Raw genomic sequence first — 19,008 nt, forward strand, 5'->3', positions numbered from 1 at the left:
GCCGCGCCGCCCTGAGGCCGCTGGGGCTGCTGGCGCCGCCGTGCCGGGAGCTGGCGGGGCCGGGGCCGGGCGAGGCGGCGCTGGAGGACAACCCTTTCTACGGGAAGTACCGCCACAAGCTCCAGGAGCTGCGCAGGTGCGGGGGAGGCGGCCGGGGGCGGGGAGGGGAGGCCGCGGCGTCGCCGTTGTTTGTGTTTCGCGCCGTAGTCGCCGTTCGCGTGGCCGGCGGCGGCGGCRGGATGCAGCGCGGCCGTTAGTCCGCGCGCGACTCGGCTTCGTGAGGAAARACGGCGGCGAGTGGAGCGGCCGTAGCGATGTCGGTGCTGCGGGGACGGGAGGAGGGAGCGTGAGCCGGTGCCGCCGGAGACGCTTGGGAGGGCTGAGCGGAATCAGTCGGTCGCGTTAACAGCCGCTTTTCTGGTTCAGGTCCAGCCCGGATGTGTTTGAATCCCGTATGGAGAAAAGAAGTGAAGTGAAAAAGCAGCCTGTGGGCTATTCCAAGCAAGCGGAGTTCATCAGGCGCGTGGATGAAAAGGCAAGGCCGGCGCGCCCTGAAATTTGCCTGTGGTGAAGCTGTAGCTGTCATTTGTGCTGCACCTGCATCACACGACTAATACGCAGCATCCGGCCTGGTAACGAGCCACACTTCACTCTCCGGTGCCTAAAAACATTGTTTTGTATTCTAGCATATTATTTTGCTGTTTTTYAGGTTGGAGGTTCTGTGTCTTGTTTAAGAGTTTGATCCATTCCAGATTAGTTTGGCTAGGTGAAGCGGCATGATCTTGCTTTCGTCATCCTGTAGCAAATGAAAAAAATGTTCAATAATACTAGGTCCAAAATGTGCGATGACCTAGTAATTCATAACTCGCATTAAGTCACTCATCTCATTTACYCATCAGTAATTTACTTTAATAAAACACATTCCAAGTATCTTTGTCTCAAAGATGAGTGCATACTTGAAAAAGCTTATCAGCACGCATGCTATGCGTGGCTGGAAAGGCAATCTGGTGTTAAAGTATTAGCTATTAAAAAAAATGTTTTCTTCTAGGCAGAAGCTTTTGGCACAAAGACATCAAAGGGAGGATTCACAAAAGACAAGGTAAGGCAAATGAACCTGAATGCTAGGAAAGGATGTACTGTCAAATCAAGGATGTATGTTAACTGTGATTGCTACCATCAATGGTTTAACCAAGAATTTCCTGAGACAGAAGAATTAATATTYCTTGTGCTGCAGTTCATTGTAAGTTTTTATTTAGTATTGGGATCAACTTCAAGTCTGAAAACTTTTGGCGCTGAGTTTTCCWTATCCAGTCATTTCTGTCTGAATTCCTGCTAGTTAGGGAATCTGTACTGAGTGTACGCAGTAATAAATTGAAAAGGGRTAAGCTGCTTTTACTGTGTATAGACGTGTTTCCAAAGTTTAGTCAGCAGAGGGACAGAAGGATGGTTTTATTCTCACTAACGTTTTTCTGTTTCTGCAAATTTTCTGTGCAAAGCTGCCAACAGAGCATATCTCTGAAATGGCTGATGGGGAAAGGCTGCAGCTCATCTTGCTGCTGCCATTAGAGATCTGCAGTACTGGACCAAAGTGTAATGTGTGTCCTGGCAGAAGCTCTTCTATCCCACTTCAGTGCGTGAACCCCCTCTTCAGTTCTASTATTTATGATTTACCAGTTTCTTTGGCAATTAGGAATGTTGAGGCATAGTGTAAATTGAATTTAGTTCCCATATTCTCATTTTGCTCCCTGTAATTGCATCCATTCATTTTGTATTCTCACATGAACCAGAGAACATATTGTTATGCCAGACTCCTTATGCTCTGTCTTGCAGACTCTTGATTCAATTCTTCATGTTGARATGGTGAAAGAAAAATCAGCAGAGGAAATAAAACAGGTGATGGATTTAAATGGAATGAACCTTGTTCCACATCTATGCTTAATAGTAATCTGTGTGTAATGATAGAAATCTTACATAGCTTTATGACTGAAAARTGAAACATAGGTATGGATATGTATTTATAAAAACCGCATTAATATGCATGCTAATAGTAGAAAATAGTTTTGTACATACTTAAGTAAGTCCACCTGCAAAGTACCTCCTTTATAATAATCAATTCACATCTGGACTCAATCATTCAAGAACTGTCTGTACTGTAAACCTTGTTGTTGTGATCATTTAGTATGTAGCAGTTGAATCGCCATCAGCAAACTCCTGTCAATTTTGAAGGCAGRTAAGGGGACATCCTGGTAGTGGCAGGCATCTTACGGGGATCAGCTTGCACACCAGAACATTCTCTCAGGACTTGCAGAGCAGAAGCCTAACTACTCTCCCAATAATGTTACAGAATTGATTATGTGCTCTGCAGAGGGTGGTGTCAGACCAGTTACAGCAGGGAGTAAATATGATAACTCTTAAGTTTCCTTCCAACTTCTCTGTTTCTGTTTCCTTGTTTAAAGATTTTACTGATAATTCTTATTAGTTACGTAGGGCTGAGGAGCAGCAACTACAAAAGTCTTGGACTCTGGAATTTTACTTGTACTTGTCCATTTATTAAGGACTTTTTGAAAGCTTTATGTAGATAGCAATAACTCATACGGTGAGGAAAAAGATTACATGAACAGAGACTGGTACAAATGCCTGTGTTCTGTTGAAAATTCTGTATGTTCTTTTTACTTAAAAAAAAGAAAAAGTCATTTGCATGATGTAAAAAATGTCAGAGTACCTCTGTAAGCTAGTAAATCTTGAGCTGCCTCTGAGCTGACTGCTTGTTTCTGTTATCTGGCTGAGATCTGACATTTGGTGCAAGTACTCAGGAACATCAGTGAGAGCGTATTGCGTTAGCAGGAAAGTCAGTCAGGCTTGATTAAAAATAGAGGAAAAATGAGCTGTTAAACTGCTTATGGTCAAAAATCAGTTGACAAATGGAATTCTCTTTAAAGCATTTAATGTTACTTCTGGATGCTAGATTTTAATATCTAGATTTTAATTATAGCTGATTTCCTTTGTTTCCTACAGATTTGGAATCAGTATTTTTCTGCAAAAGACACAGTTTATGCTGTTATTCCTGTAAGTAATTCTGTTGTACTTTTGCATTCCAGAGGTCAGTGTAAAAAGCTCTCCTTTTTAGCTGTGATTCTGTTGCTTTTAAAACTAATCACTGAAGGACAATGGGGTTCCAAGAACTAACTTTGGATAAGTGATATACTGACTGAAAGAAAGGTTTTGTTTCCAAAAACGTTTATCCTTTTTTTTTTCTCCTCTCATTTACATCAATTGGTCTAAATAAAGCTAGTACTTCTTTCTGCACACCTGGCCTGAATTTCAGGCTTTTTTTATTTTGAACATCCAAGAGTCTTTGCAGAGCCCTACTGTCTTCTGAGGTAGCATTTATATTTCCATATAAATTCTTTTCAAATGGCTCATTTTTTTTTCCTCTTCCGTGCAGCACAGGCAGCTAGCCTAGAGCTTTAATGTAGGAGTGTTAGAGCACTTAGTTAATAATCTGCTCTTAGTTAATAGCTTATGACTTAGTTTCATTTAAAATTATTGATAGCACTATCTTCCATCGAGATTGTGTGGTGCTTCCTATGATAAGATCTTATTTCTTATTCCCAATAACTTTAAAAAATGATAGTTGTTGTTAATCTGTGTTAGACTGAGGGGCGCGCTCTRTCTCTGTCTGTCTGTCTGTCTGTCTGTCTCTTTTTTTTTTAATATCAGAGTCTCTTTGTGATCCTGTTCTTTTAAAGCTGTCCTTTCATAACTGGGTACAAACTGTGTGTTCCTTGTTTTCTCGAAATCATCTCCTTTTTTCGATCTGTTATTTGATTTGCAGTTGTGTTAAGCCCTTAGGGCTACAGCTGAAGCCAGTGGGAGGCTGTGTTCTAAATGTGATGGTCTGTGCCATGATGCTGTGTGCTCTGAAGATCGTATCATGGGGTTTGAAGTCAAGCAGCTTTGTGTCTTAGTCTTCCCATTGAAAAATGGAGATCTTAGTGCTTTCCATGTGGATGTGGTGAAAATATTTTGAATTGCTCATTGAATGCAGTAGAGGGCCAATGAAAAGCCAAGATCTTCAGAGCAGGTTTGAACACTACAATAAAAAAGATGGGACAGAGGGAGCAAAAGGCCTCAAACTAGTTAGTGTAAAGCAAAGTACTGCTTTGCTTCTTACCTAGTAAATTTTTCCTACTATGTGAACTAAATTAATAGTGTTGTTTTTGTTGTTGTTGTTGYTGTTTTTTTTCCCAGGGAGTGTGTATGGTGGTGGGGATTGTTCAATTTAAAGCTGTCATGTCGTGTGGACCCTGCAGAGTCAACTTAATCTGCACAGTTAATTTTAAGATTGACAGCCCCTAATCTTTTAAGAATGTGATTTTTTTATTGTCAACAATSTTCTTAATATTGCAAAATATGACATACAAAGTGATACAGAATTCAACTGTTGTTTGAACATTAGAAGATTAGATGGTGTAGGTCTTGCATTAGTGGGGTTGCCATTGTTTTCTGCTGAACTGTTTTTTCAGAGAAGCTTTGGAAGCTTCTAAGTTTTTTTAACGCAAACCACATCTTGAGTAAGTAGGGAAGTAGTTCATGGTGTCATCAGGGGAAGAAGCTATATGTCTTCTGCCAGAAGTTTTTTATTGGCTGTAAGAATGCAGTAGTATAGTTCTSAAGTGCTCAGAAGCACACATGGAGGAATTCTGTGTTGATGAATAGCATCTGTTTTTTTTCCCTGAACACCTTATGCTAGGAATTAATATATAGTGCTGGGAAGAGAAGAGCAGGCAAGAGATTCAGGGCAGCATAGAGGTCAGGTGAATGAGACTGCCAGGTTTCATCAGTGTTACCAAATGTGTTTGTGGTTTTGATATAAACCAAAGCAGTGAGTATGTGATTTAAGTAAGTGTCGGAGCTGTGTTGTAGTACTGAAGAACAGATAACTTTCTGATGTAAAATCCATAATTTGGGGCCAGGGATATGTCATCCTGCTCAGCTATAGATACCATGTGATACAGTGGAGCTGTTACAAAAAGAAGATGTAAGCCTAAAATGTGGGCCTCCCACCCTCCAAGGAATAAAAACTTTGGATTCCTGGAGTTTGCTGCTGCTTCTCAGAGACAGCGTTGTTAAAATGGGATGACAGTGACATCGGGATAACGAAGAACTAAATGTATTTTTCCATGCACTCATTGTTAACTGTTCCCCACAGTGAGACCTTTAGGTACCTACAAGTTGTACCCTATAAAGGTTAATAAGATGATTCTGAATGATAACTGTGCATGCACTTTTGTGTTATGGAAAGTTAATTTCTCTTAATTTCCCTTCCTCAAAGGCAGAGAAGTTTGATTTATTATGGAAGCGAGCCCAGAAATGTCCATCAGTAAGTATAATGGAAACTTAAATGTGTATACATATAACTGCAATGAATTTCTYATGTCTAATGCCTAATTCTTAAACTTTTGACCCTGCGCTATTCAGACTCATACATTGACTTGATTAATAAAGCCAGGTGTTCAAATATCTGTCTTAGTGTTCAGATAAAAGCAATGACTATGACTATTCATAAATATCAAGTGGTTTGATCTAGATATAAGATGCATAGAGTTCAGAAACTAGAGAACAAAATCTCCCAGGGAATAGTTTTAGCTAAACGCCTCCGGTTTCTGTAATTAATGTCTTGTGATTAAAGCTTTTCCATGCAGTGTTGTGAAGGTCCAAGCCTTGAAGGCCAACTTCATTGATGCTCCTGCATATTTTTCCTTATTGCTTAAAGCATTCTTATCTGATCAGCTGGGGATCAAGTTACACCTAACGTAATTACGACCAGTATGGTTTGGTTTGTGTTTTTTTTGTTTTGTTTTGTTTTGTTTTGTTTTTCTGGCTGAATGTGGATGATATTTCATTCTGCAGCAGGCCTTTTCTGTCCCATGGATAGGGCCTGTGTCCATGACAGACTTTTATCAGGGCTACTTGAAGGGAACCTGGAAGAATTGTTGCTTAGTTATAGCTGAAGTGTCACCATTGCCTGCTTCCCTCTCTGCACCTGACAAGAGAGCCTGGGGGATGGAATAAGCACAAATTTAAAAGATACCTTGGACTGCACCCAGATCACAGCTCTGTCACAGTGGTTGCATAGAAAAGAACTTACCCTTGCAACTCCCATCCCTCTAAGACTGTGCATGAGCAAAGCATGAGTACATTGAGAAAGTGTATTCTCTTGTTTGATGGTGGATGTGAGTTGCTCCTGGGTTTTTTTTCGCATTTGTTTACTGCCAKAAGAAAGGCAGAATTATCTAAAAAGAAAAAAGCTAAGAAATTGATAGGTTGRTGTTCTGTCCACAAAACAGACTGAAGCTTGCAGTCTGTTAAGTTCCATTTTCTGACTGTAAATGAATGTAGCTACACTTTCTTCACAGACTGGCAATCTGAGATTAGTAAATATTGATAAACTAATACGAGATCTTTGGATGGAAGTCAAGCTGGGTGAGCACTCTGCAGTGTAAATAATGCAACTCTGTCTCTAAGGGACTGTGAGTTGTGAAAAAGGATTGTGGCATACACTGCAAAACTCAGTAGTGCAAGATCTATGAACACTGAAATTCAGCAGTTTTGACAGAGGGAGGAAGGGGAGAATTAGGTGTAGTAAATACTCTGTGGATTGTCTTCGTGTATGACAGCACAAGAAAGCATAAAATGGTGAGAATGCTTAATGTATTATTTCAGAAATGAGTGGATTCCCAAGATGTATGTTCGTTGTTTCCTCACATGAGTTGATTGKTATCTTGTAGGCTGCAATTAGAAGATTTCTGTATGAATAAGCATGCTATTGCTTTGAAGAAGAAAAACTGCAAAGGAGCAGAACAGCTAACAAGATAAAGAATATCTTTGTGCAGTTTCCTACCACATGCTGCTGGATTAGTATTGTTTTCTTTTGAAAATAAAGTGTCTTTACAGTAATGTGCCCATTGAAGCATGGGCTTAGTGCAAATTGCACTGTGTTAAGACACAAATGAAATGCTTCACTGCTTTATAAAAACAAAGTGTAGTTAGACTTAGCTGCCTTGAAGAGGAATGCTTTTGTACTTCTGAATAAGAAACTTCACCAGATTGATGGTTTGATCCTGTATATTGCACTTGCCAAGAGCAAGATCAAATATATCTGGTTTCTTAAATTATTTGGAGCTTGGGAAATTGTTTATAGTTTTAAGTGCATTGCTGCACAGTGCGCTGGCATTCAGTTTGATATCTTGCTWGTTTTTCTGCTCCCATATTGTTCTTTTTCTTGGTGTGGGAAAGTGGTAYGTGAGCAGGCCCCTAGCATAGGGAGCAAAATAAATTATAAATCTCCAGAGAGAAAATGCTTAATGTCTTTTCTGAAACAGTGAAGTACCTGGACTAGCCTTGAAAACTTTGAGTTCTCCTCATCTTACATTTGACAATTTTTGCTGTTAATTTTGTAAAATATGAACTGATAGGTCAGAGTCTGAATGGTCTCTTCACTCCTTTTTCCTTTGTCTCTTTCTTTGTCTTTCTATGTTTTTTTATGTTAAAAAAGGTCCCAGCATCAATGATTTACTAATGAAATAATACTGATAATGTAATGCTGTTTTCTTGTCTGCTATGACSATTAATGTCTTCTGCTCATCCACAAAACAGTGGTGCAAGCTTTTCCATGGTRCCCTGACTGAGGAAGCCTTGGGGCAGAGGGTTATCAAATTAGAGCGACTTTCCTGGGTCATAAAGTCTAGTTCTTACTATCTTATCACTCTTAGTTGGGCAGAGATACCCCTTTTCTCTTGTGGTTCTCTCACTAAAGAGTTTATGTTGGAGGCCAGTAGAGATTCTTGTTCATTTTGTTCTGTGAAAGGCAGAATTATTTTTTATTACTTTTCTGCAGTTTCTGTATGCTTTGCCAAGAAAGGAAGGCTATGAATTCTTTGTGGGGCAGTGGTCAGGAACAGAATTGCACTTCACTTCACTTATAAATATTCAGGTGAGTGGTTAAAATAAAAATCCAAAACTAATTTCTGATCCCGAAATATATAATATCAGTATGATATATTTGCTAAATAAACGGTTTGTCTATCTTAATTTGAAAGGAGTGATCAACGGAAAATATGCCATTAATTATAGGTGCTTAACAATTTTTGCAAGTACTAAGTTGCTCTTTAAAGGAGAATGATACAGAGCCAAACAGACTGAAAGATACAAGCAAGGGCCAAACTTCTTGGAACTGTTTGTACAAACTACTGAGAAAAACTTTCTCCCACATGATACACATCTCCCAAATGCTGRGAAATCATATGCCTTCCTGGAAATTGCAAGTTATTTACATGCATATTGGTCTTCAGTCAAGAAAGAGCCTGACCTAAGTCTACCAATCACTCTTTACTATAAGTACTCAGAGTAATGRGCTGTTAATTAGAACTGACCTTTGGCCTCTGAAAAATGGCTATCTGCATAGCAATTAGCAAAAGCTTTGCAGWCAAGTCTTAAGATGTGCAAGAAAGCTAGATTTCTCTATGGGACACCAACAGGTTTCTTTATCTCCTTCAGACCCAAGGTGAAACTGCTCCTAGCCACTTGGTCTTGTACCATTACCCTGAGCTGCAGAAGGAAAAAGGCATAGTACTAATGACAGCAGAAATGGACTCTAAGTTCTTGGTAAGAGAAATTTACTTGTTGGCTTCCTTCATTTTATGCTGCAGCTCCTCCTATAGTTTTGAATTAAGAGCAAAATGAAAGTAAAGTCTTTAAAAGACCCTTTCTCAAATACGGGTCTTATTTAATGGACTTGGTTAAAGAAATCTAGTAATCTAGGGAAAGATGGAAAGAAATCAACAAACTTCGACTCGGTGTAGCTTATGTGTTCTTTCTTTTTTTTCTTACACCGGATATTATGGTTTATTGTTTTGAAAAATTTAGAAATGGTTCTTTTGCTTGTTAATGGGAGCAAATTTAAATGAAGAGGTTGTTGCTACCTGCCAGTAAGTTAAAACAATATTCTGAATCTTAATACTGCCAGCTGCCAGTCAAATCAAGAGATCTTCAGATACCTAATTCTGCGTTAGGTTTCTTGTGCCTTTGCCCCTTTTCCTGTGTGTGATCTTACTGCTGTTTGCATATCTGTAATAGCATAGTGCTGGAACTAACAGCAGTAGGGATTATGCTGGTGGAACAAGATAACTAAAGCATCCCAACTGTAATTGATCTGCTTACACTAGTTCTAAAACTATGTGCAGAGAAGATGACTAGTAATGCATTTGCCCTGTTATAACTCAGAGCAGACAGTCAATTCTTGTAACATAACATGGTCAACCATAAGAAGTGGGAGGTGAGACTTCGGTGCGTGTCCACTGCCTTCAGGTGGGTAGGAACCGTGAAAGACGTGTCAGTCTGATCTCAATTGTATGCTCTCCAGGAGACTAATTTGCAGACACAGCACTAAGGCGTGTAAGGAAGTTAACAACAAGGAGGAGGTCATTTGTGAAGAGATTTGCAAAACTAGAACAACTGGCAATTGAATCGTTTGATGAGTAGCAGGACTGGATTGCAACCTTTCAGCTATTGAGGAGTCCTTAATACAACAGAGAACCATTGGTAACATTCTTTGTTTTAACTTCCAGGTTGTCCAGGAAGCACAGTGCTTGGCAAATCAGGTGCAGCTTTTCTATGCAACGGATCGTTCTGAGACCTATGAGTTAGTGGAAACCTTCAACCACAGACCGAATGAATTTAAATACATGTCAGTTATAGCAGAGCTTGAGCAGAGTGGACTTGGAAAAGGACTGAGACCTAGTCAGGACTCTGACAAGTCATAGTACCTGATCTGTGGGTGAAGCGAGCCAGAAACAGTTGGTGGACTTCCTAACTGGGGCAGTTCCCATCTCTTGTTCTGTGAAGTTGATCTGACTGCAGAAAGGGTCAGGAGACGTCCCGGGAGTGTGGCAATCAAGCTGGTCTGGCACTGATGCAAGATGATGATTTGGGTCATTTAAGCAACGTAACTAATTGCCAGAGTGGAGTGTTGTACTTTAGTGCAAATACATCAGAACAAGCTATTTTCCCTTCCTGTAACTGACCGCTGCATGCTTTATTTTTGAAATCTGAAATAAAATGACAAAAGGGGAGCTATTTAAAGGAGTGTATTGACATCTGGAGAGAGATAACAATCAAAGTTTCTTCTCAATGAATGCATTTTAAATGCCCTCCACCATTATAATTGCATGCTCCAGTGCTTTTTAATTTGTGTGGAATCCATGCAGACTCCATCGAGGAAACAATAGGGCTGGTGAGCTAAAATAGACTCCTCTGTTGTGGTGTTCTTTATACACACGTATACTCTGTGTCTTTTGTTTTTTCTGAGGACTGAAGAGCTCGGTGACTTAGATTTGCTCTGGGAACRTTGTACTTAATTGGAATATTAATTCCATCTTGTTGCTTCATCTCATGTTTATCTTGAGGAACAGGATATTATAAACACKGTTTTATTTTTGTATATTCTGGAGTGATGTAGAGGAGTTACTGCATGCTTTATAGAATAATTTTTTTCAGACCAGCATCTAGTCAGCCAAGCCTATAAATKATATTTGAAGGGACAAAAAAGAGCTTTCCTTCCTATTTCAGGAGAGCTACTATCTAAAATAAAAGCATCMTGAAATGACACAATAACCCTAATGGAGCCATCAGCCAGTTTCTCAATTGTTAGCAAGAACTCACATGAAAAAATGCACTGGTGTGAATATGCACAGCTAATTTAACATGACAATATTCATAAGAATCTGGCTTACAGGCTATACTAATTTTTTTAACCTGTCTTTCATAAAGGGATCTCAAAGCATTCTTGCTTTGAGCTTTTTTTGTTTTAATTCCTAGCAGAGGCAATCTGTATGGCTGTGGACTATGGCATGCTACAGCAGTGTTAAGTGATACRCAGTCTTTGTACACACCACGAACATAACCTCTGTTGTGCAGGTAGACCAGTAAACAACAGGCAGCCAGGAGCAGCACTGAAAATACTTCCCACATCAATAGGAATAACAGTTCTTAGCACTGACTGATTACCAGTCATGTCCAGACTACCTTACAAGCATTAATCATTTTGTCAGCCTGATGGAGATGACAAGCATTCCCTCCCTTGCCAAAGTGAGAAACGGAGGCAAGAAGGCTAAGCAACTCATCCTGCTGTTAGAAGGAGACCAAGACTTTTGAGCAGGGATTGTAACAGATGTTTCATGCTACCCTTAACCATGACCAGATACAACAATTTGAACAGTGGTGGTGTTTGCTAGTGTAACTGCAGGCGTCAGTTGCTGTAATATTTATTGTCAGTACATACTTTCTYAGCCTGCTCTTTGGATTTGATGATTGTTCAGTGAGCACTACAGGTAAACAATAAGGTTTTATTTTGGGGGTCTGCCTCAACAGCAACTCGTAAGTATTGGGTGTGAGCTCTCCCCATTAAGGGAATTACAARATGTTTCTAGAAGAGGCTTGTCTTCTCCTGGGGCTCTGCTCCAAGGAGGTGGTTTTGCTCCTTGATAATGCCTTCTTTTTGTTCTTGATGGGGTTRTAGCAGGGGAGTAATCCAAAGAAGTGTCGTTAGGGCTGTCATGATCTGAACAGCAGATCACTTTAATAAAAGAGCCTTTCTACTCCTATTTTACTGTATTCATGCTCYATTTATCATTTCCCTTAGTGAGTTGAAGTAAGGGCAGTTTTGATTCATTATTCACTACCTGCTTTGAAGATGTCAAAATTACTGAATTTTTAAATACAGATGCAAGATCCCTGGATGAATAACTGGCAACAGGAAGCAAATTCAGGACTTCCCGATCTACACCTGAGCCTCTTTCTGAGTTCAGAAGAGCAATGTCTCTGAAACAAGGCTGTAGCAATCACTACCTGGAATTTTGACAGACATTTTTTCAACCTGTCATGTAATTAGTGACAAAAATGAATCCAAGCACCTAAGAAAGGCAGAAATGGCAAAGTAAGGAAAATGAAGCATTTCTTGTATTGAATGCATCAGAACAGTTTTTAAATAAGAGCCTAGCTAAAAAGCCAAACTTGATCATGCTGCTTGCAGCCTTTTCGCCAAGTGAACGGGGGAACTGCAGTTTTCTGGCCCTAGGAGATGGTAAATTGACTGATAGAGAGAGCAAGGACTCTCTTCCATCAGGTGTTTTCATGTGCCTCAAAATGCGGAAGTATACACCCTAACACGTTCCTTCCTTGTGTCAGGGTGAGACCGGTTGCCACAGAGGTTGGACACTTGAAAGTGGGGTGATTTCCCATGTTTTTGTCTRAACTGACTTATTTTTGATAGGTAAATGAGGCAACATTGATATTCCTGTAATACCTTGGAGTGTCAGCATGGCMAGAGGACCGCCCCCTTACTTTCAATTTTGCTGCTCCAGATTGCATAAAAGCAGGCCATAGGGTCAGTTTTCAACCTGGTGAATTAAAATATAACAAAATGTTAGAAGAGAGCGTAGGTAAATACTGAGACAGTGTTGTGACAGGCTGTGGTCTTAGTGCACAGGGAACTTGTCCTGGTCAAACTTTCTGGTGACCTCACTCTTACAACGGTGTTTCAGTGAGGGATTTAAATGTGGACACTGAAGTAGTTCTTATTTTTTTTCCACTTCTGGATATTAAAATGGTATACCAGAGCATTTGCCAATGGCACCTCTTGTTTTGATGGTGTTTCACATGGGTCAGAGATGTTGAATTCTGACCTCTGTTTTCACTCAGGCCTTGAAATGCTGCCATTTCTTCCCAAGAGGGATTTACCTGTATGGTCTGAGATTGTTTATCTTCATTTTTTTWTATACTATCTTCTTTCTCTGATAAGCTCCGCTATTGCTTCCCGTGGTGGATCTCTGCYGCAGTCCATCAGTAGTGAAAGCAACACTTCTTTCCACTCTAACATGGTATAATCCAGGTAGGTGCCTCAGGACACCTCCCCATTCATCATGATTGTACATATAAGAAAATAAAGGTACAGGAGGATGAAAGAGAGCAAAAGGGAAGAAATCTTTCTCTTCACTATGACTGAGCTGAGAATCAGCTGAGCAGCTGAGAATCAGACAAAATCTTGTGCTTCTGCAGCTTGGCCTATGTTCTAATGGCTTTGCTCCTTGTGACCCCATGGCCCTAGATTGAGAAATGCTGTATYTGATTATTGCTCTCTTAAAATGAACAATGTTTGTGGTTCCATCTGACTTTGAGGAAAAGAGGSGTTTGTTTACCATGTTATTAGAGATGTAATGACAGCAGAATCATAAGCATTCTGTCTAATGGGATCAGGAGTGGAGATGGATCCCGCAGAGAAGAGCAGAGCTTGAAGTACTTGTAATTTTGAAACATCCAGTCTTGAGATGCTCTCTGAATGGAAAATCACACAAGAATTTGTGCTGTAGTAGAATTTACAGTAGATTTACTAAACCCTAGGCCTGATCCTCTCTATCTCACTAAATGCTTGGTGTAAGGCCAAGCATTCAAAAATGGGCCACCTATGTCTTGTGGCCGTCTGGCTTCTTGCGTGTGCAGGACACACTGGGCCATGGCAGACCATCATGGTCTGACCAGAGGGATGGGCTCATACGAGCAGTAGCAGAGACACAGACCTGTGGGTCTGTCTGGAGCTCTGCAAATAAGCACCTAGTCCAGTTTTAAGCTACTAAATATTCCTGTAGGGTCTATAAGCCACTTGTCAATACACTTAYGATGCATGTTGAGCCTGAAGAGCTGGTGAAAATAAAGCTTTTCATCTTCAGATGGGGAGAGAAAGTAACTGCAACACTTACTATGCTGTTTAACCACTAGAGGGAAGATCTGTCCCAATTCTGAACTACGGGCAGCCGGTTTACGTAACCTGATCTACTCAGGTTTGTTAACTTGGTTGGGGAGGGGGAGTAAGTTCCTTGTTAAAAGAGTATCTTTTCATGACCTCATCCACACCAGTGTGATGATGTGCGGGGGCCTGGGCTCCTTTTATAATGTTGAATGACATTTAGTTATGATCTGTAATAACACAACAGTAAAAGACAAAAATAGGTAAATTTGGATCAGTTCATGAGAAAAATTCATAGAAAGGGCAGGAGACTTACAGTCCAATTCAAAGTAATGCTGAGCAAAACAGAGTACTTTGACCATCATCCTGAGCAGAAATGTTAAGTTACCAGAAAAATGTTACGCTGTCAGAACTGATAACATACGGGAGAATCCATGGAGAGTAACAGCATCATTTGGTTTGTGAGAGTTATGGTGTCTCCACCTTAAAGTGTATTTGATTTCAGGGCCCTGTTCTGTCCAGATGCTGAGTTCTTTGATTTGACTGCGGAACAGAAAAATGAGAATAGAGATGGCTGGTCTGAAATGTTTTTAGTTCTTTTTTAATCCCTGCAAAGTATTTATCTAGTGCATAAGCTCAGGTCCTCAGAGTATACCTAAAGTTACTCTCCTGGACACTATTACTTCCTCCTTTAAGGTAGGAGATGGTGGAGCTGAGCTCCATCAATGACTGGCAGCGTTCGTTCCAGCCCAAGCCACCCATGCAGGGCCAAGTCTGGGTCCAAAGGCAACATCTAAAGGCTGAACTGCTCCTCTATGGCCAAGTAGGAAGCACTGAGAACATGGCAGGTTGTGCAGGGTTAGAYCAAAGGTTTGCCTAGTCTGGCATCCTAGAATGTAGAGTAGCTGCCTCAGARAGCATGTATGACCAGGACAAGAATCCAGTGATAGTTTCCCAGATTGCTTTGCCAAATTCCAGCCATTTGTGGACTAGGTTTTTTCTGAGCTGGATGGATGATTTTCTGTGTCTTCAGTTGCTATCAAGTAGGCCATGTTCATGGAAGAGAAAGCTAGTCTTCTCATGGACCTTTTAGCACCTGCAGCATCCTGCAGCAAGAAGTTCACAATTTAATTAGGTGCTTTACAAACCACCTCCTTTTTTGGTGCTGCCTACGGCCTGTCTCTGTCTGGAAGAGAGCCCATGCTTGATGTGGCAGCAGTTCCTGTTTGGAGCAGTGGAGCAAGTTTTGTAGCCAGAGGCTCTTTGTTAACATCTCAAAACCAAGACTTGTCCACCCAACCCTGTCGCCCCAGGGAGATTTACTGAAATGTCATCCCAGGATACCTGTCCTGTTCCTTGTGCAAACACCCGGACTTACAAAAGGCGGCTGTCAAAAGAAACAAGGAAGCATGCATTGAACGATGATATTCTTACTCTTGCTTAAGATGTTGAATCATTTTTTTTCATCAGTACCTATTTTATTCCTTTGCAGATAAATGAAGATTAGTCTKAGAAAATGGCAAGACTCCAACCCCCTCTAATCTACAGCTAAGAAAGTTCCCAGTCTATCTCTGATGTTTTTAAAGACTCCTTGGAGTGAGGAGGAGTAACTTGCTCTTCCTGACACTGCATCTAAGGCAAACTTCTCTGAAGCAGTCCTTTGCATTTCTGGAAATAAATGGAACAAACCTACTGTTCACTTCTGTTTTCACAGGGGGTTACTTCATTTTGAACAAAAACACCGTTTCGTTTCTGCATGGATTGTTGCGTGGACTTCACAGCCTTGATATCTCGCAACTTCTGAAACTGCACCGTGGAAAACTCATTCTGTGCCAGCTTCCACTGCCTGACCATGGGATGGCTGAAGAAACATTTGGCTGTGCTCTGGCATCATCTCCCTCTGCCCTGCCTGGAGTAAGAGGGTGCAAGGTGAGTCTCTGGAGCTGGAATCTGCAGGCTTCCAGCACTGCTTTTGCTCAGAGAGAGGTTACCCTGAGCCATTCCTGCATGACTGCCCGCAGGGGTAGGTCACACGCCGGCACCAGCTGCTTGCTCAGAGCCAACTGGGTTCCCTTCTGGGGTCAGCACTGACTCTGGTGCCTTGGCTGGAGATGACAGTCGCACATGCCACACACCACAGCATTTGTGGTTAGGTCGAACAGCCACGTGGTGGCAGCAGAACCGTGTCCACTCTCTGGACTGCAGGGCTGTATGGAGCCCGCAGTACACAAACACCCTGCAAGTGCCCCTTCCCTGGAGCATGGTGTGGGGCTGTGGCATCTGTATCTGCTCCCTGCTCGTAGCTGGTGCCTCCCTGCTCACAGGGAACACACATCCTCCTTGCTGAAGGAGTGTGGGGAAGGAATTTATCCCATGATCATAGAATCAGTAAGGTTGGAAGGGACCTCTGGAGATCATCTAGTCCAACCTCCCCACTCAGCAGGGTCACCTAGAGCATGTTAGACAGGGTTGCATCCAGGCGGACTTTGAACATCTCCAGAGAAGGAGACTCCACAACCTCTCTGGGCAGCCTGTTCCAGTGCCCTGWCACTCTGGAGAAATGTTTCCAGATGCTCAGATGCCATTCCTAAGAGAGGATGCGAGGCAGACCCTGTTGTCCCTGCTTTGCAAACCCTGTGGTCCGTGCCAACCTACTGGGCTCCAAATTCCGGCTTGCTTTGAAGGCCTCCTTGGGTTGACTCAGCCTCACACCATGCAGGCTAGGATCTCTGGTGCCTGAAATGCCAGTGGGGCATCTCTTCTGCCAACGGCCTGCATCCCAGCTCTGCGCTGTGCTGGAGGGACGCAGGTGAAGCATGGCAAGAGAGAGCCTGGTCAGGTGCTGCAGCTGGCAGTGTGCTTGTTGGAGGCTCATAGTCTCACAAACTCCTTCCTGAGTGCAGTCGTGTCCTGTTAACCTCTGTAAAGCAGTATCGCTGTGTAGGGCCTCTTTCCCTGACTGGCTGTGAGGCCTGATGTAGTAGTCCAGCAACCCTGGATCACTTCCTTCCCCACTTCCTTCCCCTCTGATAAATTCAGCAATGCACCTGCTTTCAAGAGCTGGGCCAAACCTCCCTCTTCCTTCCTCCAGGGCAGACAAATGCCCTCTTCACACTAACACATCCTCTCCTCCCCCCTCCCCCCAAACCACCCCTTCAGACATTTTTCTCTCTTCCAAACAACAACTTTTTTGCCTTCTTGCTGCTGGGACCCCTGACTGACACCACCACCCAGCTGGGACCACTTGCTCCATGCTGTAATGGCATCCCAGCCTTGATGTTTCTGCAATCTGAGGCCTCCTAGAAAGGGATAACTCTCTGATGGGAAGGTGCTGTTCACTCTGGTTTTATTGTACCTGCAGACATGATGGATTATATCTGATTTAACTGCAGCCCATTTAGAAGACTCAACCTTTTTTCAAGCCCATCTTCTTTGTCTCTAAACTCCTTTTGGAGAGTGGGAAGACATCATCTTGCCTTGTAAGTATTTTGGCTTCACCTGCTTGAATATAAATCTTGGCCATGAGTTTTCTCCTGGGTCTCTAGACCTTTTTAATATACTTCTTTGCTCTACATCCAAGCCTCCTTTGATGACTTTTTATGTTTTGGATATGTTTGTATTTTTGCTAGTGTTTCATTTGAAGGTTTCTTCCCGGTTTGGCATTAGTTCTTGCAAGTTACATCTGCTAAACAGACAGCTGCCTCTACCTCCTGGTRGTGAGCACCAAGGATGTTTTGTGGTTTCCTGCATTGTTCAGGGATGAGCATGGACTCGAATGCCCAAAGGGTTCCCGAGGCTGAGGACAGCAAGGYTGATCCAATGCTCATGAGGACTCAGGCCTACTTTTGACATATGAGTGAGGAATGTGCAGTGCTGGAGAGACTTTCCCCAACTGCTGATGGCTTTATTCCTTATTGTGTAGCACAATCTTTCATTCCCACCCACCCCCCCCCGCCCAGTAATGCATGGCAGATGTTTGCACATGCCTCTGCCACATCACTTGGTGCCGTGGTATGTAAGTTAGCCAGGCTGACCAACAAATCTGCCTGGAAAGGCTCAAGGTCTGAAGAAGGACCTGGGCTTTCTTCCCTCTCTTTTTCTAGGGTTTAATTGCTGAGCTAAGGTGCTGTTAGGCATCACTGCTGCCTTAGGCACAGAGGTCCCAGCCTCACGCATCGTTGCCTCTGGGCTATTGGAAATGAACAAAGTGTACAGACGTGCTCAGCAGTGATGGAGGAAAAAAATACACTCTGGATGAATGCTGGTCCTTGCTCTCCCAAGTGTAGCGTTCCTGCTGTTTATGGTGCAAATCTTGTGCCTCCCTCATTGCTGCTGCTGTGGCACTGGGCCAGGTTAAAGCCCCCCCAGCAGCCATCACTCCTTACTTGATACCATGTCTTCTCCTGCCAGCTCTGGGCTGTTTTCCTGGGAGTGCATTTACCTCTGGGCTTTTAGCTCTGCTGATCTGAGATCCTGTACTGACTTTTGAAAAGCTCCTCTTGCAGTTGCTAGCTCCTGAAAGATGAAGCAGTTGTGACCTCCTGCGAGGTAGAGGAAGGCGGACCTGCCCTCTGCTATCAGTTTGCAATAATCTCTACATCAGACAGAGGCTAGGGTTGTGCAGGGAAGGAATGCCTGCTTATGGGGCTAAAGAGGCTGCTGGGTGCCTCTGTCCTGTAATAGCAGGCACCCACTCCCCCTGTTGCAGCCAGCTGACATCCTGGAGGATCTTGTAGCTTTAGCCCTGCTGATCCAAACATGCTTCTCTGCAAAAGGCACTTGAAGTGGGAAGCACTTGCCCCTCCCAGGGTACATGGAGCTGGCTGTGYTTACAGCTCTGCAGGCTCCAGTTGCAAGTACACAATGAGAGATGGCATCTCCTTCACTGTCACAGGACTGCAGGGGTGAGGAGTGGCGGCAGATAAATCTAGAGACAGAGAGGGAATTGGGTCCAAATTCCCCAAGTGTAGCAGGCTGTAGCCATAAAGAGGATCCTGCTTTTTCTCCTACAGACCTTGTGGTTTTGTGTGCCACCAGCCACACTGGCTGCAGCAGAGTCTGGCTCTCGGAGGCAGGGAGACAATGGTTTTCGGACTTTTACCACGGGGCATTGTAGGACACCCTAAATTTTGCCAATGATTAAAAAAGGAAACAAAGACACAGCTGTGGTGATCGCAGTTGTTTAAGATCTGAACTGAGGGAGATAA

The 19,008-nt window shown here is 42.5% G+C and overlaps 2 protein-coding genes across 4 annotated transcripts in view; both read left to right on the top strand.

Moving 5' to 3' along the window:
- The window catches only part of ATPAF1 (ATP synthase mitochondrial F1 complex assembly factor 1), a 10,528-nt gene extending 385 nt beyond the window's left edge, over nt 1-10,143 (top strand). Inside the window, exons 2-10 of the mRNA XM_085308194.1 lie at nt 3-136; nt 427-535; nt 1,049-1,099; nt 1,831-1,893; nt 3,016-3,066; nt 5,336-5,383; nt 7,901-7,996; nt 8,560-8,667; nt 9,630-10,143. Coding sequence (XP_085164320.1) covers nt 3-136; nt 427-535; nt 1,049-1,099; nt 1,831-1,893; nt 3,016-3,066; nt 5,336-5,383; nt 7,901-7,996; nt 8,560-8,667; nt 9,630-9,824 — 855 coding nt within the window. The 3' untranslated portion in view covers nt 9,825-10,143. The remainder of the gene's footprint in view (nt 1-2; nt 137-426; nt 536-1,048; nt 1,100-1,830; nt 1,894-3,015; nt 3,067-5,335; nt 5,384-7,900; nt 7,997-8,559; nt 8,668-9,629) is intronic.
- A 5,269-nt stretch (nt 10,144-15,412) lies between these two features.
- Nucleotides 15,413-19,008, top strand: part of MOB3C (MOB kinase activator 3C) — a 36,277-nt gene continuing 32,681 nt past the window's right edge. For 2 of the 3 annotated variants that reach the window (XM_085308084.1, XM_085308080.1), the window contains exons 1-2: nt 15,413-15,730; nt 17,036-17,280. The gene's annotated coding sequence lies outside the window, so the exon portion shown is untranslated. The remainder of the gene's footprint in view (nt 15,731-17,035; nt 17,281-19,008) is intronic. The other variant, XM_085308081.1, reaches the window with a different exon arrangement.

The sequence above is a fragment of the Rhea americana genome, unplaced genomic scaffold (genome assembly GCF_003343005.1).
Source record: "Rhea americana isolate MKP2758 unplaced genomic scaffold, rheAme1 scaffold_27, whole genome shotgun sequence".
Lineage (NCBI taxonomy): Eukaryota > Metazoa > Chordata > Aves > Rheiformes > Rheidae > Rhea > Rhea americana.